The 22,510-nt window shown below is 42.5% G+C and overlaps 1 protein-coding gene across 1 annotated transcript; it reads right to left on the bottom strand.

Annotated features, from left to right (window-relative positions):
• Window positions 1-524: 524 nt before the first annotated feature.
• Window positions 525-22,304, bottom strand: LOC143117623 (uncharacterized). Its single transcript, XM_076279280.1, has 6 exons — window positions 20,886-22,304; window positions 19,163-19,324; window positions 5,310-6,362; window positions 1,829-1,954; window positions 633-1,044; window positions 525-550 (listed from the first exon to the last, which is right to left on the bottom strand). The coding sequence occupies exons 1-6, from the start codon at window positions 22,302-22,304 to the stop codon at window positions 525-527; spliced, it is 3,198 nt and encodes a 1,065-aa protein (XP_076135395.1).
• Between the last annotated feature and the right edge of the window lie 206 nt (window positions 22,305-22,510).

Below are 22,510 nucleotides of genomic sequence, written 5' to 3'. Positions count from 1 at the left end.
ATGATTGCTAGTGAAAGTTGGCTTCCACAAAAACTTAACATTGACATGGATACACATGCATTATTGAAGGAGTTTGAACTCCATTTAAAAATATCTGAATTCATAGCTAACCTAGTTAGCTAGCGAATATTGCTAGCGAATGCTAATATTAGCCTTTAAGCCAAGTTACTGTAACAGTAGGCTATTTACAATTTACAAACCGAATTTCGATAAATTGCAACTACACCTTACCTCTGAATAGCTTTGCCTCCTCTTCCACAAAGATTATTCCATCCTGCACATGTGTTTTCTCACACCAAGCTCCTCACTGAAAGTTGCTCCATTTCTTGGTGTGTGAAATGAACAAAGTTAAGGGGAAAAATAACGGTTGCTCCCGTCCCGAATCTCCTCCCCCAACAACTTTTGAGTGACAGGCCATGTACTTTTTGTACCGTTAGGTACAAATATGGTCCCTTTGCGAAAAGGTACATTAATGATCCAGGAGCGGTACATATTAGTACTTTAGGGGCTCAATTTTGTTCCCTTTAAGGTACAGGGTCAAAAGTTGTACCTAAAAGAACAAAAGTGTACCCCAACCGTACCCCTATTTTTGAGAGTGTGTGTGTGTGATCTCTTACAGATTTGTTCCTCACCTGTCTTGCTGTCTTTGTCCTTCCCTCGCTGTGCTTGTGTTCTACAGCAGTCCACCAGCACCACTGAGACCCTCCTCAACTGGACCAGAGGCACGGGTTCTGTAGAGGACCATTCCAACTGGACCAGAGGAAGGGGTTCTGTAGAGGACCATTCCAACTGGACCAGAGGCACGGGTTGTCTAGGGTACCGTTCCAACTGGACCAGAGGCAAGGGTTCTGTAGATGACCGTTCCAACTGGACCAGAGGCATGGGTTCTTTAGCGGACCAGTCCAACTGGACCAGAGGCACGGGTTCTGTAGATGACCGTTCCAACTGGACCAGAGGCATGGGTTCTTTAGCGGACCAGTCCAACTGGACCAGAGACACGGGTTCTGTAGCGATGTCGATGTTTGATCTGTCTGCTTTTTGTTCCTAAAAGTCATGAAAGAAGAGGCATGTGTAAACACTGGCTATTGCTCAAATATCTTAGTTATCTCTCTGTGATCATATCTTTTCGGACAAACAGACTAAGATAAAAACTCAACTTTTAAACATAATATTAATGTAAAACATGAAAATCCATCTTTAACCATAGAGTTTTAAATGAGCCTCTTCAAACTCTCCAATGTGACTAAATTTGGTTATTTGGTGACATGTGCATGTGCATGCGTTTAGTCTATGTAATCTACACACTGTGAGCTTACTATGTACCCCAAAGACCAAAGAGGAGTTTGTGACCGAGAAAAAGAAGAATTCATAATTTCAGACAAAGCAGTGGGGTATACTACGAAGCACGTTAGACATATCTAGGCTATGTAGACATATCGAGGCTTCACAAAGCCTTGACTCAGGGGTATACGTTAAGTGATACTACGATAGAAGTTATGTGATATATTTGTCAAACTAGGCTTTCAGCTCAGATCTGTGCGCGTTCTCGGCGTTGGGATGACGTTGGCCAATCGTGAAACATGCAGACGCACAAGACCGCCTCTATTTAAAAACAATTACTTCCGCATTCATGAGCAATAGCTTAATCTACACTGCGGTCATTTTTTGTGTCTAACCTATAACATCAAATAAATCAATTGTTATCAATTGTTGTATGGTATGCACGTCCATAGTGGGATATTTGCATGCACAGCACTATTAAAGCGCATTCGAGATCAATTCCATTTGAACCACTGCTCCGAAGGTTGCTTTGCTATGGAAAATTCACGTGACATTTGACGTCCGAAGTAGAAACTGCTTCATTCTCTGAAAGAATCACCGGAGTGGTTCGCAGCGCCACCACCTCGTGAACCAATCGTGCTGCCACTGCAACTGGCACGGCCTCGTTTCTAGTCTGAATTGTAGCACGCTCAAAGCATAAACACAATTCACAACATTGCGTTTGGTTCATAGCCTCTACTGTGACAAGCATAGTTTGTTCGTATCGATTTATTTTTATTACAATGTAAGAGAGACATGGAAAACTTTATTCTGATGGCGCCTGATCAATCTTTATTTGTATAAAGAATGATATTCCATTCTTATTCATGTGCACTACGTATGTGTGGGGGTGGGGTGGTTATGGTGCATGCACTATATTTATTTCACTAGTAAAGCTTCCTGTCCACTATCTAGCCGGGATAATTTAGATGTAGTCTTGGCTTTTCACCAGGAGAGGTCGCTGTTACTGAAGCTTCGAGTAATGAACCCATTTTCGAATGTTCAAAGTGGTTCAGTGCTTCACCAAAGCTTCATTTGCCCATCACTAGCTTACAAGTCCTTTTCGAAGATTTTTCCCGCATACCTCCAACCCCCCCCCCCCCCCCCCCCCCCACACACAAATTAGAAATACTACTACTAATAATACTAAGTTCATGGAAAAAAATGGGTATGGAGGGCTTTGCTTTCAATCTCAATATGTACATATATTTAATAATTAACATGAGAGAGAGAAAAAAAAAAGGTGGAATACCGACGTCATGTCAAGGCTTAACATTTTAATTTGAACTTTTGAACTTTCAGCTTCCTAACACTTTAAAAGCTTAAACATATATATTTTTAACAAAAAGTTCCAGTGATGACAATATTTAACTAAACCATACACATTGGCCTTAAATTCACAAGGTACAAGTGAAGAAATAGCCAAGGAAGAAAGTGGCTCTTAATAAACATGACAGGGAACAGGTGAGACAATGATTACTCTAATAAGCAGATTCAGGTGAGGGGCGGAGACAAGGAAACAAGGAGCCAAAACACATGGATATATAAACAAATCAGCACATGGTATAAGTAAACAAATGTCCATAGGAAGCCAGGAAAATATCAATCACCCTCAGCCATGAAAACCATGTTTGATACCTTAATTGATATAGTTTGAGGCAAGGTACCAACACAATATTTTGAGCATGTACTAATGAAAACATATTATTTTCAGTGCTATGATTGTTTACAGCACTTGCCCACAGAATACCCCTCCCCCTCCACACGAGCAGCCCCTGTGCCTCTCTGCCGACAGCGTGAAGAGGACACTTGCTGCTATCAACACCCGTAAAGCAGCAGGCCCAGACAACATCAAAGGTTGGGCGCTGAAGGACTGCGCTGAGGAGCTTAAGGATGTCTTCACAGACATCTTTAACACCTCCCTGAAGCAAACCATCGTCCCATCATGTTTCAAAGCTGCCACCATCATACCTTCAACACCATAACACCACAACAACTCATCTGCAAACTTGACAAACTGGGACTCACTACCTACCTCTGCAACTGGCTACTGGACTTCCTCTGTCAGAGGCCCCAAGTAGTACGTGTTGGCAACATTATCTCAAGCAGCATCACACTGAGCACGGGGGCCCCCCAAGGCTGCGTGCTCAGTCCGCTGCTCTTCACCCTGCTGACGCATGACTGCACTGCAACCTACAGCAACAACCACATAGTGAAATTTGCTGACGACACAACTCTGGTGGGTCTCATCACCAAGGGCGACGAGACTCAATACAGGATGGAGGTCGACCTTCTGACCTCGTGGTGCAGGGACAACAACCTCCTGCTGAACGTCAGCAAGACCAAAGAGATTGTTGTTGACTTCCGGAGAGGTCACACCCTGCCACTGACCATCGACGGTGCTGTGGTGGAGAGAGTGAGCAGCACCAAATTCCTGGGGGTGCACATCAGTGAAGACCTCTCCTGGACCACCAACACTGCATCACTGGCGAAGAAAGCTCAGCGCCGCCTGTACTTCCTGCGGAAACTCAGGCGAGCAAGTGCTCCACCAGCCATCATGACCACATTCTACCGAGGCACCATTGAGAGCATCCTCTCCAGCTGTATCGCTGTGTGGGGCGGAAGCTGCACTGAATACAACAGGAAAGCCCTGCAGCGCATAGTGAACACAGCTGGAAGGATTATTGGCGCTTCACTCCCCTCCCTGAAGGACATTTACACCTCCCACCTCACCCGCAAGGCGACCACAATTGTGAGTGATGCAAGTCACCCCGCTCAAATTTGTTTGATCCACTGCCCTCTGGGAAGAGGTACAGAAGCCTGCGCTCCCGCACCACCAGACTCACCAACAGCTTCATACACCAGGCTGTTAGGATGCTGAACTCTCTCCCCCCTCTCCCCCCTCCACCCTCAGCCACATAACATCTTGGACTTTTGGACCCACAATGGCTGCCTTGCACTACTCCACTTGCACTACTGCACTTGTACACTTGCACACTTTGCAACTTGTTGTTGTTGTCCTGTGTCCTGAAAACACTTCTGAACACACTTCTGCTGCTCTTACATAACTTGCACCACTATGCCACTTGCATACTTAGGTCAAACAAAACTACCTCAGCCATTTATTGGCCTGACTTTTGCACTATTATATTGACTGTCTACTTTGCACAATTTTTCAACCCTTTTTTTGCTGCTCTTATTTCTTCACTGTATGTGCCTTCTTATTTACTTTTTACTTTTATATTGTTTACTTGAATGTTATGTTTTGTCTGAGGACCTAATTGGTAAAATGTCTTGTCTCCACCGTGGGATAGTGGGAAACGTTATTTCGATCTCTTTGTATGTCTTGAACATGTGAAGAAATTGACAATAAAGCAGACTTTGACTTTGACTTTGACTTTTGTGGTACACTTTGTCATACTTGGGGAATATGCACTTGAAAATTAGGTATGAAGTTATTTTATTTATTTTTTTCATTTTTGATGCTCTATGAATTATATATTTTCATTTATTTTAGACATGTAACCTAGTTGGTAAGGAAGTACTAAAACAGTAGTATTATATAAATAAATTCAACACTTCTGATGGGATTCACTGTGAAGATATTGTGGTCAAAACATACTTACATTTTTCATAAATGCAATTTTTAGCAAGTCATAGCTTGAGAAATATTCAACTATAGGGCAATTATTTCAGAAGTTGAAGACAATTAACATAGTAGAATACTCCCTGAAATTTTCAAGAATCTAGCATGAATTGTTCAAGAGTAATGGCCGAAGGAACTTAGTCATTTTAAAAAACAGCATATTTTCAGACTCATGAACCTGTTTTTTAAGCTTCCATATCACAGACAATATAGTAGATACAAGCTTAAGACTTTGCATAGTAGTTGCTGGGTATGGTACCATTATTGTACTAAAGTTTGAAGAAAATCCAAGATGGTCAGGTGGGAAATTTTTCTAAAATCTGTTGATTTGGCACGGAATGACCCGCCTCTCAGCTGTGTGAACTCGCTGGTGAATATTGAGACTTCCCTTTTCAGTGAAACTCTTGCCACATTGGGTGCAGTGGTAGGGCTTCTCTCCTGTATGAGTGCGCTGGTGTCTCTTGAGATTACCCTTTTTAGTGAAACTCTTATCACACTGGGTGCAGTGGTAAGGCCTCTCTCCAGTATGTATACGCTGGTGTATTTTGAGATGCCCCACATGATTGAAACTCTTGCCACATTGAGAGCAGGAGTATGGCTTCTCTCCTGTATGTAAAAGCAGGTGTCGCCTGAGAGCGCTCACATCACTAAAAGTCTTGTCACACTGAGAGCAATGGTATGGCCTCTCTCCTGTATGAATGTGCTGGTGTTTCTTGAGACTGCCCAGTGCAGTAAAACTCTTGCCACATTGGGTGCAGTGGTACGGCCTCTCCCCTGTATGTATACGCTGGTGTATTTGGAGACTTTTCAAATGTTTGAATCTCTTGTCACATTGGGAGCAGTGGTATGGCTTCTCTCCTGTATGAGTGCGCTGGTGTTGTTGGAGTGTTTTTGCACATCTAAAAGTCTTACCACATTGAGAGCAGTGGTAAGGCCTCTCTCCTGTATGAATGCGCTGGTGCATCTTGAGATTACCCTTTTCAGTGAAACTCTTGTCACACTGGGTGCAGTGGTAAGGCCTCTCTCCAGTATGTATACGCTGGTGTACTGTGAGACTCCCCATACAACTGAAACTCTTGTCACATTGGGTGCAGTGGTATGGCTTCTCTCCTGTATGTATACGCTGGTGTACTGTGAGACTCCCCATACAACTGAAACTCTTGTCACATAGGGAACAGGAGTACGGCTTCTCTCCGGTATGAACACGTTTGTGTACCTGAAGGTTTCCTGCATCACTAAAACCCTTGCCACATTGGGTGCATGTGTATGGCCTCTCTCCTGTATGTATACGCTGATGTTTTTTAAGACTCCCCAAGTCAATGAATCTCTTGTCACACTTAGAGCAGTGGTACGGCTTCTCTCCAGTGTGTATGCGCAGGTGAAGTTTGAGATGTTGCTTTCGAGAAAATGTCTTGCCACAATGAGGGCAATCGTACAGCCTCTCTCCTGTTTGAACACCCTGGTGTCTTTTGAGATGTTTCTTTTGTGGAAGACTCTTGTCACATTGTGGGCAGTGGAACGGTCTCTCTCCTGTATGTTTGTTGAGACTTGCTTCTTGATTGAATCTCTCGTCACATGTTTCACACTTGATGAGTTTATCTGCTGTGCGAGTGGTTGGGTCACATTGATGTCCAACTCCTGTTTGACCAGAAACATAAGAAAACACAAATACATGAGCACCGCGCAGAGGCCGTACATTTCTACATACTTTTCATCGACTTTTCAAATTTTCAGCCTACAACATAGCTAGCACATTTCCAATAAATGTCATTTTTATGGGAAGACATCCTGAATCAAATTTGCAATAGTTTTTCTACCCTCCGGTTTTATCAAAATTGAATCACTACACCAGATAGAGACATGCAAAATAATTCCAGAAAGAACAACAATATCAACACAATTCATTTTATATTGTATTCCAGTGATAATATTTTGTAATCCTTTCTGGAGCCCATTGCCAAGTTAGAGTGACATTTTTCAGTGTTGCTGTACAATTATCATCACTATCATTAAGTATAATACAATATTACATAATGGACAATCTTTTCATGTCCATATGCACGACAATGTAGTGTTTCTACAAACTTTACATGTCCATGTGCAGGTAAAAGCATTAGGGCTGTATTTTGGGTCACCAGCGCATGGCATTTGTTATTCACCCGTGCGAAGTTGAATTCGGTATTTTGCACGTTTATTTTTTAAGCATTGCGCCTAGGGGTGTGGCATTTAACTACCTAGGGAGGGGACTAGCACGTTGTCTAAAAATCGCTATCATACACCACCTAAATCTGGTCAGAAGTCAATGGCGAGTTGTTCATATGCTATTTTAAGATCGCATGTCAACAGTCATATTGGCAGGTGCACGCACCATCCTTCTATCATTCATGAACAGTGCACGTCCATGCAAAGCATTACAAATTGCACGATTACAATGGGAAACATAATTAGAATAAAGATATTACGAAATACTGTACATCTCATGATGAGTAGTTATTCACCATCATTTGCAAATTGGTAATGACGGTTAAAAGTGATTAGGGGAGAGGCGAGAGACACGTATGGAGGAGCACAGCTGAAGACGCACTGTCACGAGATATAAGCAACTCCTCTGCAGGATAAATGTTGTTTTATTCAGTCATTTGAGCAACATTAGGGTAAGTGTTGCTTTTTCCAGTCTATGTTTTCGGTGGTAACCTCTTTGTCAGTCAATAGTAAAAGTAACTGCATATAACTGTCTTGTCGTTGACTGACTCCTTGGTGAAGTTAGTTTCACTTTGCCAATGAGTTCAAATAGACGAGTGCAAATGTGTGAAGGCTATGCTAGGTTTTAGTAAAGCATGGTTTAAGAATGACTATTCTATACGGTCTTGCAAGCAGCCTCCTTCAAATGCGCCTTTGAAAGCCAAAATACCGATGCATTTATTTGACATATCGCGCGTTGCACCGTTGAAGGGAATGACAGATGTCATTCTCATTGGTTTAAAATGATGTTACGCCCCAAACACACCCATATGACTGATTAAAAGACCTAGGAACACCTTGTTACACCATGCGCTCTACTTTTGATAGCGAAACCCCTCCCAATGTGAACTGGACATCCTACTAAATTTGAATAGACTTTTGATGAGTGACGATGCTCTTTAGAATGTCATGATAGGGCCCTTATATGCCCAAATGTCTAGTATCAGTGCAAGCTATTCTTGATTTTAGTTCCAGGGGCACTTTATATTTTGTATATGTATGTGTCTCTGTCTATTTGTGTGACTCTTAGAGATTTGTTCCTCACCTGTCTTGCTGTCCTTGTCCTTCCCTCGCTGTCCTTGTGTTCTACAGCAGTCCACCAGCACCACTGAGACCCTCCTCAACTGGACCAGAGGCACAGGTTCTGTAGATGACCGTTCCAACTGGACCAGAGGCACGGGTTCTGTAGGGTACCGTTCCAACTGGACCAGAGGAAGGGGTTCTGGAGGGGACCGGTCCAACTGGGTCAGAGGCACGGGTTCTGTAGCGGACAGGTCCAACTGGGTCAGAGGCAAGGATTCTGTAGGGGGCAAATCCAACTGGACCAGAGGAAGGGGTTCTGTAGGGGACCAGTCCAAGTGAACCAGAGGCACGGGTTCTGTAGCGGACAGGTCCAACTGGGAGCTGAGCACTGGAGCCATGTCTGATCTGTCTGCTTTTGTTCCTAAAAGTCATAAAAGAAAAGGCATGTGTAAATATTGGCTATTGCTCAAATATCTTAGTTATCTCTCTGCAATCTGATGAATGTGATATAATGTTAGCAAATGTGATGTTCCGAGTGAGTGCTTATACTTATCCAAGGATTAACTCGTATTGCAAGTCAGTCACAACCACAAAATTAAACTCACCTCTACCGTAACCCATAGACCCCCCCCCCCACCCACACACACACACCATGTTAGCAAATGTGATGTACAATTTTATTAGCTGTACTGTTAATCACAATCAACACAAACCACTTTGAACACAATACTCTTCCAAGTGATCTGTTTGAACTCATCAAAGAATTCAGTAAGTCACACCCACAACTTTGAACTCACCTATACTGTAACCCTGTGTTTCCCAAAGACTGGGTTGCGACCCACGGGTGGGTTGCAGGAGATTTTATTTGGGTCGTCAACACAATTTATGTTGTCTTATAGGCCTTACTTATACCATTTAGCCAGGAAAGCTATCAGTTTTCTATTAGGATATAGTTTGTTTACCACAGTCACGTCCCTCTGTGCAATTTAGCATGTAGAATAGCTCTTAAACAGGGGGGCGAACGCGTCGCAGAGGGGACAACCTTCCTCTGATTTTAATCACCTCGGTTATCAATCAAAGCAAACAGGGAAAAGAAATACTAACACAATCATGAAAAACACTCAAATAAATAAATGTGCACATAAAAGCAGCACTGGTTGAAGCCTGGAAATATTGTAGCCTAAACAAAGTAGCTTATTTTGCTAGTTTATCATAGTCTAGCCCAGTGTTTCCCAGGAGATTTTATTTGGGTCGTCAGCACAATTTATGTTGTCTAATAGGCCTTACCATTTAGCCAGGAAAGCTATCAGTTTTTTATTAGGATATATTGTTTACTACAGTCATGTCCCTGTGCAATTTAGCATGTAGAATAGGTCTGAAACAGGGGGGCAAACCCGTTGCAGAGGGGACAGCGCGGACATCTCACTCGCAAAACATTTCTGTGGGGCGCCTGCCATGGACCTCGCAGTTGCAAAATGCAAGGGACATGAATCAGCCTTTTTGCACAAACATTAACGGACACCAGCTCTTCAACTAGACCGATTAGGGGCTAACCCAACTGCCAGGGGTCTTGGTGTGTGTGTTGGGGGGATGACAAGGGAGATGGGATAGTGTGCTGTGTATGTGGGGAGAGGGCAGTGTGCAATATGTGTGTTGGAGAAGCTTCCTCATGAGACAATGTGCTGTGTATTGGGGGGGGGGGATTGGGGGGGGGGGTGGCAGTGTTCTGTAAGTATGTTGGGGATGTGTGTTGGAGAAGCTTCCTGATGAAATAATGTGCTGTGTATGTAGGGGAGGGGGGGGCAGTGTACTGCAAGTATGGTGAAGGGACTTACTATTGCAAGCAGAGTACTGTATGTATGATGTATGAATGTTAGATCTAAAGTGAGATGGGTCGCGGTGGTCTGTCATTTTTAAAATGTGGGTCCCCAGAAAAATAGTTTGGGAAACACTGCTGTGACCCATGACCCCACTCCACACACAAACACACACGCCACCGTCACCTACCAACCAACATAACATGACATAACATTTCTTACATACATAGCTTTACTGATGTGTTGGTGCAAAAGGAAAGTTACAAGTAACACAGGCTCCATTAACAACACTGTGTGGTGATGTTAAAACTAGTTCACACTACATTACTCACACTTGCCTCTACATGTGGTGTGTTATAAGAACACAAAATAAAATCATATCTTTTCGGACAAACAGACTAAGATAAAAACTCAACTTAACATAATATTAATGTAAAACATGAAAACCCATCTTTAACCATAGAGTTTTTTTTAAATGAGCCTCTTCAAACTCTCCAATGTGACTAAGTCTGGTTATTTGGTGACATGTGCATGTGTTTAGCCAATGCATGTAATCTACACACGGTGAGCTTACTATGTGTGTGTGTCCTGACTGCATGACATGATCATTAAATAAACTGAAACATCTTGTAGTGCACACACACACACACACACACACATAAAGAAAATTCACATGTAGTATACCACACCAACACACACTCACCTGCTTTGTCTGAAATGATCAACTCTTCTTTTTCTCGGTCACAAACTCCTCTTTGGTCTTTGGGGTGAGTAGTCTGAATCCTCGGGGTGTTCCTGTAGTAGGCTAATTGTGTTGCCTGCCTCAGCTCTGTTTATGTGTTCTCTGCCCAGTCTCCGCCTCTCTTTCACTCGACCAATTAAACACAAGGAACTGTGGGGAGTGGGAGGAGCTTGAGCTTTCAGCAAAGGTTCCTTGAGAGCTACACCTCACCTGAGGCTGCGACTACGATGTGAAAAGAGTTACCACAGAAAAATGAGGATATTGAGGAAAATGAGTACGTATAGTGTGTGCCATGTTGTGTAATTGTTACAGGTCAATAGTGAGTGTAAGAATGTGGCAGCAGACACAGAGCTCCATGCCTCCACCATCACCCCAACACCAGTCCATGGGCTCACATAGGCACACGCCCATAAGAAGGCTTCAGCATGTGCACAACTCACCTGGTATAAAAAAGCTTTTAATTGTTTAATTGTTAATTATTTATATATATGGGTAAACAATACAAGTACAGTACAATATATATATATTGACATTCCTATTCAACATATACTTAGTTGTTTAAGCGCTTATGTGTTATGGTTTATATAATGTTGTTTTATTTTAATTGGGCTGTTAATTAATTTGACATTATTGTTTATTATTGATATTCTCCTTAATGTAGTCTTAGCATGTCACTGTTTTTATATTTTTGATTGAATTGACATTATTGTTTTATTATTGCCTTTCCCCTTTTTTACATTGCTTTTTATTAGGCTATTGATTGAATTGATATTATTGTGAACTATTCTCCTTACTATATTTGACCTACATTTTAATCTGTTCCCTGTTCAATTTTAAATATTATTATGTTGTTTTGTATTTATGTGTCGCTTTGGACAAAGGCGTCTGCTAAATCCATAAACATAACCATATATATGAGTGTGTGTGTGTGTGTGTGTGTGTGCTTATGGATGATTTGGTCACTTTTATTTCATTAAACATTGTCAAAAGTTTATTTTGTTGTTCATTTACTGTGGGGTTTGTGGGTGCTTGAATCGTCTTGAATTAGACTACACTGACAGACTTTGGAAAGATTTGCAGGGTCACTATTTACAAGACTGTAACTAGATTCCTTAAAATTATTACCCATCGTGCAATAGATAAACAGGAACTGAAATGATAGCCTACTAAACTCAAAGTCGTATTTTCGTGTTTCTGCAGCATTGTTTCATACGTGACATCCCTAACCGATATAGAGTTGTTCTGTCACGTGGAAGAGCCGACTAAATATGTATAAGAAATGACAAATATTATAAGAATAACAAATAATCATATAGGCTACTGCTGCCGCCTACTTTGCCCCTTCCTGTTTGGTGTTGGAGAGAGGTCACTATTGGTTTCTATAGTTCACGGCACTATTTGCATGAGCCACGACTAAAAAGACTTGCGATAATACAGACATCCCAAGTCTCCCGGAAGTTCCAAGAGTCTCCCGTATATTGATAGCGGCTCCCTGACGCCCGCAAATTAGATAAAATCTCCCGGAATCTAGAGTGAGCGATCAAGAGCGAGCATTCGAGACCGCGTGTGCATCTGAGTGTAGCGCGCACACGACGGGAGAGAGAGAGGGGGGTGGTGCGTGTGTCTGAGCGCATCCAAGAGAGAGAGAGCATCCTGATTGGCCTGTTTCGCTAAATCAACCAATCAGTTTTCAGTGTAGGCGGGCTTTAATTGATCTCTTTTCTCCAGAACTTAATTAATCAGTTCAGTGTATGAATAAGAGCGTTATAGCAGAGTCAGTGCCTCAAAAAAAACGTAAATGTAGGCTACCCTTGTCTCATAAGAGTAAAAAATAATGATAGGCCTAGTCTTGCACGCAAAACAGTGACTTTAGCATTGCCCATGCCAGGTGAAATGATTGCAAAAGACATGTTGAGGTGAGTTTAAGTGCCAATATTATTCAGGCCTATAGCCTAGATGGCTAGTTGCCAAGGCTACATGAAAACACCAAACTACCAAAATCTAAATATTTTCTGTTTTTTTTTTTTTTTTTTTTTTTTTTTTTGGGGGGGGGGGGGGGGGGGGTCGTGATACCTCCCTGAAATGACTTTTTGCAGGTTGGGATGTCTGATAATATCAAACATGTTTGATATTGTCGTAACGGCAAAAACTAGAAAAGGACTGACTCCGACTGACTTAAAACCGCTAAGATTGGCACCTTACACTTAACGATCTAGTTGACGGGAGCGCGCCGCGATTCCAGTACAACTCCCATGATTTCTGTCCGACTTTGGAAATTTAGTCGCCGACTGTGAAAACAGACCAAAATCATACAATGTAAGGCCGCCATTAGGTGATCTAGAAAGGTTTCAGCTATACATTGTTCAGGGACAGGTGCAAATGGTCTTGAATGTGGGGGTGATGGTTCTCTGGACGTGTTTCAGGGATGCCACATTGTTCATGAACAGGTGTGAATGTTCCTGGATTGGATGCAGGTGCTGCTCTGGACAGGTTCCAGGTGTATCACATTGTTCAGGGCCAGGTGCAAATGGTCTTGACTATGGGGGTGATTGTGCTCAGGAAATGTTCTGGGTATGCAACATTATCCAGGTGCTCCGGTGCTTTTAGTATGATAAGTAGAGAGCAGGGGACAGCTTTACTACCAAGCAACTCTTACAACATGAGTTGAACTGAAGTTACTGACTCTTGGTCTTGATGCACACTCATAACTCAGGTTCAGAGGTTTCATAGGTATGTCCTAGCCTAGCTAACGTCAGACCTCATCTCATTGAGATGCAGTCTGGGAACTAGACATTCATTTTCTCGTATTTCAGTGGTGGTTTACGAATGCCCAGAGCCGTTTATTGGGCGCTATGAATGTCTATCAAATGCGTCCAGTGTTGCCAACTATTTGAAATTAAAAGTAGCTAAAGCCAGCTCCAAAAGTCGCTAAATGTCGCTAGATGACGTCACGCGCTAATTTGCATATTAATTACGTCAGCACGTCGTACCCCCCCTCCCAAAAAAAAAACAAAAAACTGGTGATTCCCCTTTAATTCCCTTTTACTCCTGTTTGCTTTTCTCCTACTCATATAGTCAACTTTAAGAGCCTATATATATTTTATTTAATATACTTTTATATGTATTCATAGGCTACACTTTACTTTCTGTAGCCTTTCAGACTACACTAGAGCATCAGGTGGCTAAAAAGCAGTAATTTCAAACCTATTCACTGCTGCATCTGCTTTGCACTGCTTGAAGTCTGATTATAACGTGACCATTGAGTAGCCTACACGCAATGTAGCCTACCCTTATGGCAATGGCTATATTTTGGATATATTTAGGCTATAATATAGGCTTAAATGTCACTCGGACGATAGATTTTTTTTTTTTTACTAAGCCGACAGTCCTGCATCAACTTGCATTGACAACATTGAAGCTAGGCCTACATAGCCTAAACGAATGCTAACATGTATGTTCTATTAACTATCTGCTTTGATTGTGAATGAAGTTGTAGCCTACTTCCTTTGTTCAATTGTTGAACGATGCTGGCAAGCGTGTCCCTGTTTCCCTGTCATCATATTATTGCTCTCGACTCGTTGACTCTCTTGTTGTAATTTCACCCGAAGTTGCTGCACCTTCTAATGAGCGTTGTCTGAGCTTAGATCTATACAACATCTACTTCCTTGTAATACAATGGGCTGATACTATATAGGCCAGTCATTCCTTTTATAATCATGGGCCACACTTTGGGCAAATTTGCGATGTAATTCACTAACGAAACAGGTATGAGAGGGGAGATTTTCTGACGTTTCAACAATGAAACAGTTTTCTCCATCTTTGCTAAAGGATTTTTCTCACGCTTTGAGCTGCTGCTGCAGTCAGCCTGGGCAAACCGAAGGGTAAGCAAGGAGAAAACAGAAGTCGTCAGACCAAGGGCGCAGGAGGCACGGGGGACGTGGGGGATGTGTCCCACGCAGTGCTGAAGAGACGGCCGTCGTCCCCCTCACTTTTGATAAGGAAAAAAAGCCTTATATACGCTAAATAAATAATAACCTATAGGGTTTGCGCTAACTATGTAAAACTCCCCATTAACAGCATCACATCACTAACCACAGCCATCTACAGTACTGTAAGACTGCACAATCTCATATTCACTCTGTTGGATATCTGAAGCCAGTTTGTCTACTAACAACCATCATTAGAGATGCTTTTCGTTTGGAGCGGCATACTGGTAGGCCATCAAAAGCATAACATTTTCGGTTTGGTTTGGGATCTAATTTACTTTTGGACTGTTTGATTATATTGCTAAATGTTGGGACTGATGAGCACTGAACTCTGGGAGATATTTGATGGTTCACTGTTATGTTTCATGCAGTTGAAAAAGTGTCGGGATTTCCACCGCTGTTTATTGCGAGACAAGGCAGCCATTCATTGAATAGGGGTTGTGCTGTAATAGAAACCTTTTTGCGTAGCCAAGTAGCCTAAATTGAGTTATTGTTTAATTATGCATGATTTAGTAGGCTACTTTTTATTAAATTCGTAGGCTGGAATGCCACGCAACAATTAAATGTAGTAGGCTTCAGCCTCTGGCAATTAGCTCGAAAGGGGCGGCAAGACAATGAGCTTGAGAACGTGTGTTGGAGACCCATGGTAGGAAAACGACTTTATTAATCCAACCAACAATATGATAAAATATTAAGAAGAGGTGTTTCATTGACTTAAATCGAAGCAATGTCTTCTAGTGCTGGTGGACTGATGGCAATTGCTGGTATGGTATAGGCAAATATGAGAACCTGCCTTTTATTTGTCCGGCCAGGGCTCGAATGAAAGCAACAAAGTCAAAAACCTGAGGGGGTCTCTCATATCTGAAGGTGTCTGGCATTGTAATTTAATCTTAAACAACCGCTCATTATCCATCCCTGTGCGATCTCTTACCATTAAAGACGTTAAATTAAAATATAGGCTACTACGGGACGTAGCCTACACTACGCTCTTGAACGCAGCATGACACTTCACCACCACACCACTAGACTATATGAGCAAACCGTTTCGATTTGACAGCACTCGCAAATCTGAAGAAGTCACCCTGCTTTGATGTGAGTATTTTGTCTATTTGCATAGGCGTTCATTGGGCCAGCGCGCTGTGTTGGAGTCACAGGGGGAAATCGACAGAGGCATTGCTGACATCAACAGCCACCTCAAACAAATTACTGACGCACTCGTTGACATCAGTACCTCATTAAAAGAATTGGTCAAAAAATGAATTTGTCTCCGTTTACCTTTTTATATTCTGGCCACTAACTGCTGTCGGGTTCGAATGGCATCTTGGTCGGGCTGCACATTAATTGGTCCTGGGTCGATGTCGTCTGGTGGGTTCACTACCTCGCGCAGTGGCACGCCGTGCCTGTGCGCAACATTATGCAGGACTCCACAAGCTAATACAATGCGGCACACTTTCTCAGGCCGATACAGCAGTATCCCCCCGCTGCGGTCAAGGCAGCGCCACCGGCCTTTCAGCTGCCCAATAGCTCGTTCCACAACTGACCGAGTGAGGGAATGGAGAGTGTTGTATCTCTCCTCTCGGTCAGTCTGTGGGTTGGTGAGGGGGGTTAACAGCCACGTCTTTAAAGCGTAACCGCTGTCTCCTAATGAGCATTTGGAACAATTAGATTATAGGCTACCCAACATTTCTAGATGTCCTCATAATTTCCCTTTAAGTGTTTGAAATTGCTTACCAATTAGCCACCCATCACGCACCCTGCCAGCCTCCAACCTATTCCCAACCATGCTGTTTCTCAGGATGTATGAATCATGGGTTGACCCAGGCCACCTTGCCACTACATTCGTAAGGCGCATTTGGGCATCACAGATTATTTGCACGTTTAAAGAATGGAAATGTTTTCTATTAACGTAAGCAAATTCCCCGTCAGATGGCGCCTTTATAGCAATGTGTGTGCAGTCGATCGCTCCGATTACATTGGGGAAACCGGCAATCGCTGCAAATTGCGCTTTGATGTTTGCCTGATCAACTGCATCGTATGGGAACCCTATATACCTGGCTGACATGCGGATAATGCCGTTCAAAACAGCCGGCATGGTGCGGCTCAGGGACGATTGACTCATTCCTGACCGGTCGCTCAGTTCCCTCTGGAATACTCCTGTTGCCAGAAAACCAAGGGTGGTCAGGACTTGTATTGGAACTGGCAATGCGTGGCTTCTCGCCGTCTCTCTCTCCAAAAGCGGGCCCAACTCAGCACAGAGTTCCAAGAGGATAGCTCTTGGTAATCTGAATCGGCTGATAAGCCAGTCATCATCATGGGCCAAAAAATCATGATAATCAAGAAACACCCGTTCCCTTCTAATGCGACCATTAGCAACATCCTCTAACAAGGCCAAAACTGCCATCATCAGCCTATCGATTATTGCCACATTTGGCGCACGCTTTTATATTGTCACTTATGTGGATGCATGCTGGGGATAGGTTGTTCCCATACGCCTGTGGTGTCAGTAATATGTACATAATTTGATATCGACAGACTGGTTGATTGATTGATTGACTTTAAATAATGGCTTTTGCGTGTAATGCGACTGACTCGTGAACCAATACTTATTTGCAATTTCAATACATCGCCACTAAGTGTCGACAACGGACAAAACCCCACTAGAAGTGTGCGTACGCCAGACATGAAGTTTGCGTGGAGGACCGCACATTCTCACGTTTAAGTCAGTCTTCGTACATCCGGACGTGAGCGTGAGAAGTGGCGTACGCAGCATTTTTGTACGTACGCAAGCTTTGTACATGAGGCCCCAGGCTGCCTAGCAGCGTGAATAAAATTGCGCACGTAAGGCAGCATGGGAAAACCCAGGCTATGTATGTCCTGCATTTTGTATATGCAATATTTTAACCATGATGTAACCTTTATGAAGCCAATTCGATGGCAAACAAACTTTACAAAGGGTCATTCCCAGAGTCATTTTTCAACTTCAGAAAAACAAGAGAATAAATTAGTCAATGAATTGCTTTAAAAACTAGGTACTTCATTGAAAATGTCTATTTTTACAGTTAAAACAATAATTATTGTAATTACCGTAAAAGGTTTTAAACAACTGGAAATGTGACATGCTTGCAAGACCCATGGTTGTCTTGCCCCCAGGATGGTAAGATAGACAAGGCATCCCAGAAGAATCACTGTTGTAGTACAGATAAGGGAATCATCATCAGGTCACCAAGAACGTCAACACATATTCAAAAGTGTTATCACTGCTAATAGATTATTTAGCTAACCCTTAAATGTGTGGGTTTTTGAACATAAGATTCCGTTCCACAACAATTGAAGGTTCTACAATTCTATGTTGAATTCAATGAACCTAAATATTCTTTAGAATGACAATTTTTCCAACATTTCTAAAGGTTATGGGTGGTTGAAGTGGGTGTTTGCATTCACACCTCCCTTTCATTTCCTATGCTTATGGAGGTGCACATTAAGAAATAGAATATTGTGGATCAATCTGTTTTTCCCTACTTTTTGTAAAGATGTGGATCCTTAATTCTAGATTCTTTACATAGTGAAATATTGCAGGTAATTTTTTTTGTTTTCATCTGGATGATCATGGTTTACAGCTCATGAAAATAAAAATCATTATTTCATAATATTACAGAAAAGCTGTAGCCTACTGTTTAGAAAGGTTGTCAGAGTGTCTTTATTTTATCATCATTTAGTCATCCATAAGTACCTCCTCCTTCAATCCAACACAGTTCACATATCAACTACAATCACTGTCATATTGAAAATGTAATTATAATGTATTTATAGCACATTGCTAGTTTCCACCCATAGTCCCTGGACAGGTAGATGATGCAATACAATAAAGACAAAGCATGCAGTATACAGTTGACACACAAAATCATACAAATCTAGACGTTATTGTCCCTGTCCCACCCCATCTAAAGCTAAAACTAGACACCCCTCCCATACACACACAGTAATTTAGCACAGCAATTCATAGGTAGGAGCAAATCTGCTTTTGTTAATAACCAATGGTTTGTTTTGATGGTGTTTTGAACTTGACTAACATCACAAAATAGACTCAAAAGACAATCTCTCCACTCATTAAACTCTATCGTCACTTTAAGCAATTCAGCTTAAAGCGACAACAGTTGCCTAATGTCAAGCTCTCCTGCTTACATGTGATCTCAATGCGTTTGGTGTTTCCCACACACCTAATGTACATAAATCATTATACTGAACATAGAATCCTGTGAGAGTTATTTCAGATGATGTTGCGTGTGTGTGTGTGGGTGGATAGGGTCTCTACACCATCTATCCGTGAAGCTTTGACCACACTACAATGTTACAGCCTCTCTTCTGCGCGTCTGCACTGGTGTCTTACAAGATGTCCCTTTTGTGTGAAACGCTTGTCACACTGAGTGCAGTGGTATGGCTTTTCTCCTGAGTGCAATAGCTGGTGGGTTTTAAGAGAATCACTAGTAAAACTCTTATCACACTGAGAGCATTGGTATGGCTTCTCTCCTGTGTGATTGTGTTGGTGTCTCTTGAGATGACACATAGAAATAAATGCCTTGTCACATTGGGAGCAGTGGTACGGTCTTTCTCCAGTATGAGTGTAAAAGTGTTGCTTGAGTTCTTTCATTGTAAAAAATCTCTTATCACACTGGGTGCAGGAATACGGCCTCTCATCAGTGTGTAGTCGACGCTGGTGAAATTTGAGACTATTTTTTTCAGCGAAACTCTTACCACATTGGGAACAGAGGTATGGCTTCTCTCCTGTATGTGTACGCTGATGTATTTCGAGACTCCCCACTTGAGCAAATTTCCGGTCACACTGGGTGCAGGAGTAAGGTCTCTCTCCTGTATAAACACGTTGGTGAATTTGGAGATAAGCATTTTGAGAAAAACTCTTGCCACATTGGGTGCAGTGATATGGCCTCTCTCCTGTATGTACACGCTGGTGTATCTTGAGTGCTTTCGCCTGACTAAAACTCTTGTCACATTGGGGGCTGTATTTTCGGTCACCACCGCATGGCGTAAAGTTCGTTATTCACTGGCGCGAAGTTGAATTCGTTATTTTGCACCTTTATTTTTTAAGCATTGCGCCCAGGGGTGTGGCAATTAACAACCTAGGGAGGGACCTGGCGCATTGTCTAAAAATCGCTATCATACACCACCTAAACCTGGTCAGAAGTCAATGGCGAGTTGTTCATATGCTATTTTAAGAGCGCATGTCAACAGTCATATTGGCAGGTGCACGCACCATCCTTCTATCATTCATGAACGCACACCAGCGCACGTCCATGCAAAGCATTACAAATTGCACGATTACAATGGTAAACATAATTAGAATAAAGATATTACGAAATACTGTACATCTCATGATGAGTAGTTATTCACCATCATTTGCAAATTGGTAATGACGGTTAAAAGTGATTAGGGGAGAGGCGAGAGACACGTATGGAGCACAGCTGAAGACGCACTGTCCGAGATATAAGCAACTCCTCTGCAGGATAAATGTTGTTTTATTCTGTCATTTGAGCAACATTAGGGTAAGTGTTGCTTTTTCCAGCCTATGTTTTCGATGGTAACCCATTGTCAGTCAATAGTGAAAGTAACTGCATATAACTGTCGTTGACTGACTCCTTGGTGAAGTTAGTTTCACTTTGCCAATGAGTTCAAATAATAGACGAGTGCAAATGCGTGAAGGCTATGCTAGGTTTTAGTAAAGCATGGTTTAAGAATGACTATTCCATACGGTCTCGCAAGCAGCCTCCTTCAAATGCGCCGTTGAATGCCAAAATACCGATGCATTTATTTGACATATCGCGCGTTGCGCCGTTAAAGGGAATGACAGATGTCATTCTCATTGGTTTAAAATGATGTTACGCCCCAAACACACCCATATGACTGATTAAAAGACCTAGGAACACCTTGTTACGCCATGCGCTCCACTTTTGAGAACGAAAACCCTCCCAATGTGAACTGGACATCCTACTAAATTTGAATAGACTTTTGACGAGTGACGATGCACTTTAGAATGTCATGATAGGGCCCTGGGTGCAACAGTACGGCCTCTTGCCTGTATGCATATGCTGATGTACTTTGAGACATGACTTTCGAATAAAAGTCTTGTCACATTGGGTGCAAGAGTATGGCCTCTTTCCTATATGTATACACTGATGTTCTTTGAGACGGTACTCTTGAATGAAACTCTTGTCACACTGGGTGCAGTGGTACGGCTTCTCTCCTGTATGTCTAAGCTGGTGTAATTTGAGATTCCCCATTTGAGTGAATCTCTTGCCACATTGGGTGCAGTGGTATGGCTTCTCTCCTGTATGTATGCGCAGGTGTTGTCTGAGAACTATTGCATTACTGAAACTTTTGCCACACTGAGTGCATGAGTATGGCCTCTCTCCTGTATGAACCCGCTGGTGAATATTGAGACTTCTCTTTTCAGCGAAACTCTTGCCACATTGGGTGCAGTGGTACGGCTTGTCTCCTGTATGTCTGCGCTGGTGTATTTGGAGACTCTCCAAACGATTGAATCTCTTGTCACATTGGGTGCAGTGGTATGGCTTCTCTCCTGTATGAATGTACTGGTGTTGTTTGAGTGTGTGTGGATAACCAAAACTCTTGTCACACTGGGAGCAGTGGTAAGGCTTCTCTCCGGTATGAATGCGCTGGTGTGTCTTGAGATTTGCCTCGTAGGTGAAACTCTTGTTACATTGGGTGCAGTGGTACGGCTTCTCTCCTGTATGTATACGTTGGTGTATTTTGAGATTCCCCATCTGATTGAATCTCTTGCCACATTGGGAGCAGGAGTACGGTTTCTCTCCTGTATGAACTCGTTGGTGATTCTGCAGTTTTCCTGCATCACTAAAAGTCTTGTCACACTGAGAGCAGTGGTATGGCCTCTCTCCTGTATGAATGTGCTGGTGTTTCTTGAGACTGTCCAGTGCAGTGAAACTCTTGCCACATTGGGTGCAGTGGTATGGTTTCTCTCCTGTATGTATACGCTGGTGTACTGTGAGATTCCCCATATAACTAAAACTCTTGTCACATTGGGAACAGGAGTACGGCTTCTCTCCGGTATGAACACGTTTGTGTACCTGAAGGTTTCCTGCATCAATAAAACCCTTTCCACATTGGGTGCATGTGTACGGCCTCTCTCCTGTATGTCTACGCTGGTGTATTTTGAGATTCCCCAATTGATTGAATCTCTTGTCACACTTGGAGCAGTGGTACGGCCTCTCTCCCGTGTGTATACGTTGGTGTTTTTTGAGACTCCCCATAACACTGAATCTTTTGTCACATTGGGAGCAGTGGTACGGCTTCTCTCCAGTATGTACGCGCAGGTGAAGTTTGAGATGTTCCTTTCGAGTAAATGTCTTGCCACAATGAGGGCAATCATAGAGCCTGCCTCCTGTATGAAGACAGTTCTGGTGTAATTTGGATCTCTTGTTATCTGTTTGACACTTGTTATGTTTCTTTGCTGCAGGAGTGGTTGGGTGACATTGCATTTCAGCTCCTGTTTGAAAACAAAAAACACAAATATATGAGCACACAACAAGAACATCTACATTTCTAAAATTCTATTTTATCTTCATTTGTATGAAATGTGTGTATTTTCCAAAAGAGACAAATGCCAGACACGAACACCTTGACACACAAATTCATTGCCCAGATAGCAATTTCCTTTGGGCCGGATCCGCATAAAAGCCTTTAG

Source organism: Alosa pseudoharengus, unplaced genomic scaffold (genome assembly GCF_046254945.1).
Source record: "Alosa pseudoharengus isolate Yale_2024_CS ecotype anadromous, Long Island Sound unplaced genomic scaffold, YU_APseudo_1.1 YU_APseudo_1.1_scf_1, whole genome shotgun sequence".
Classification (NCBI taxonomy): domain Eukaryota; kingdom Metazoa; phylum Chordata; class Actinopteri; order Clupeiformes; family Clupeidae; genus Alosa; species Alosa pseudoharengus.
This window is presented reverse-complemented; position numbering and strand designations above follow the sequence as displayed.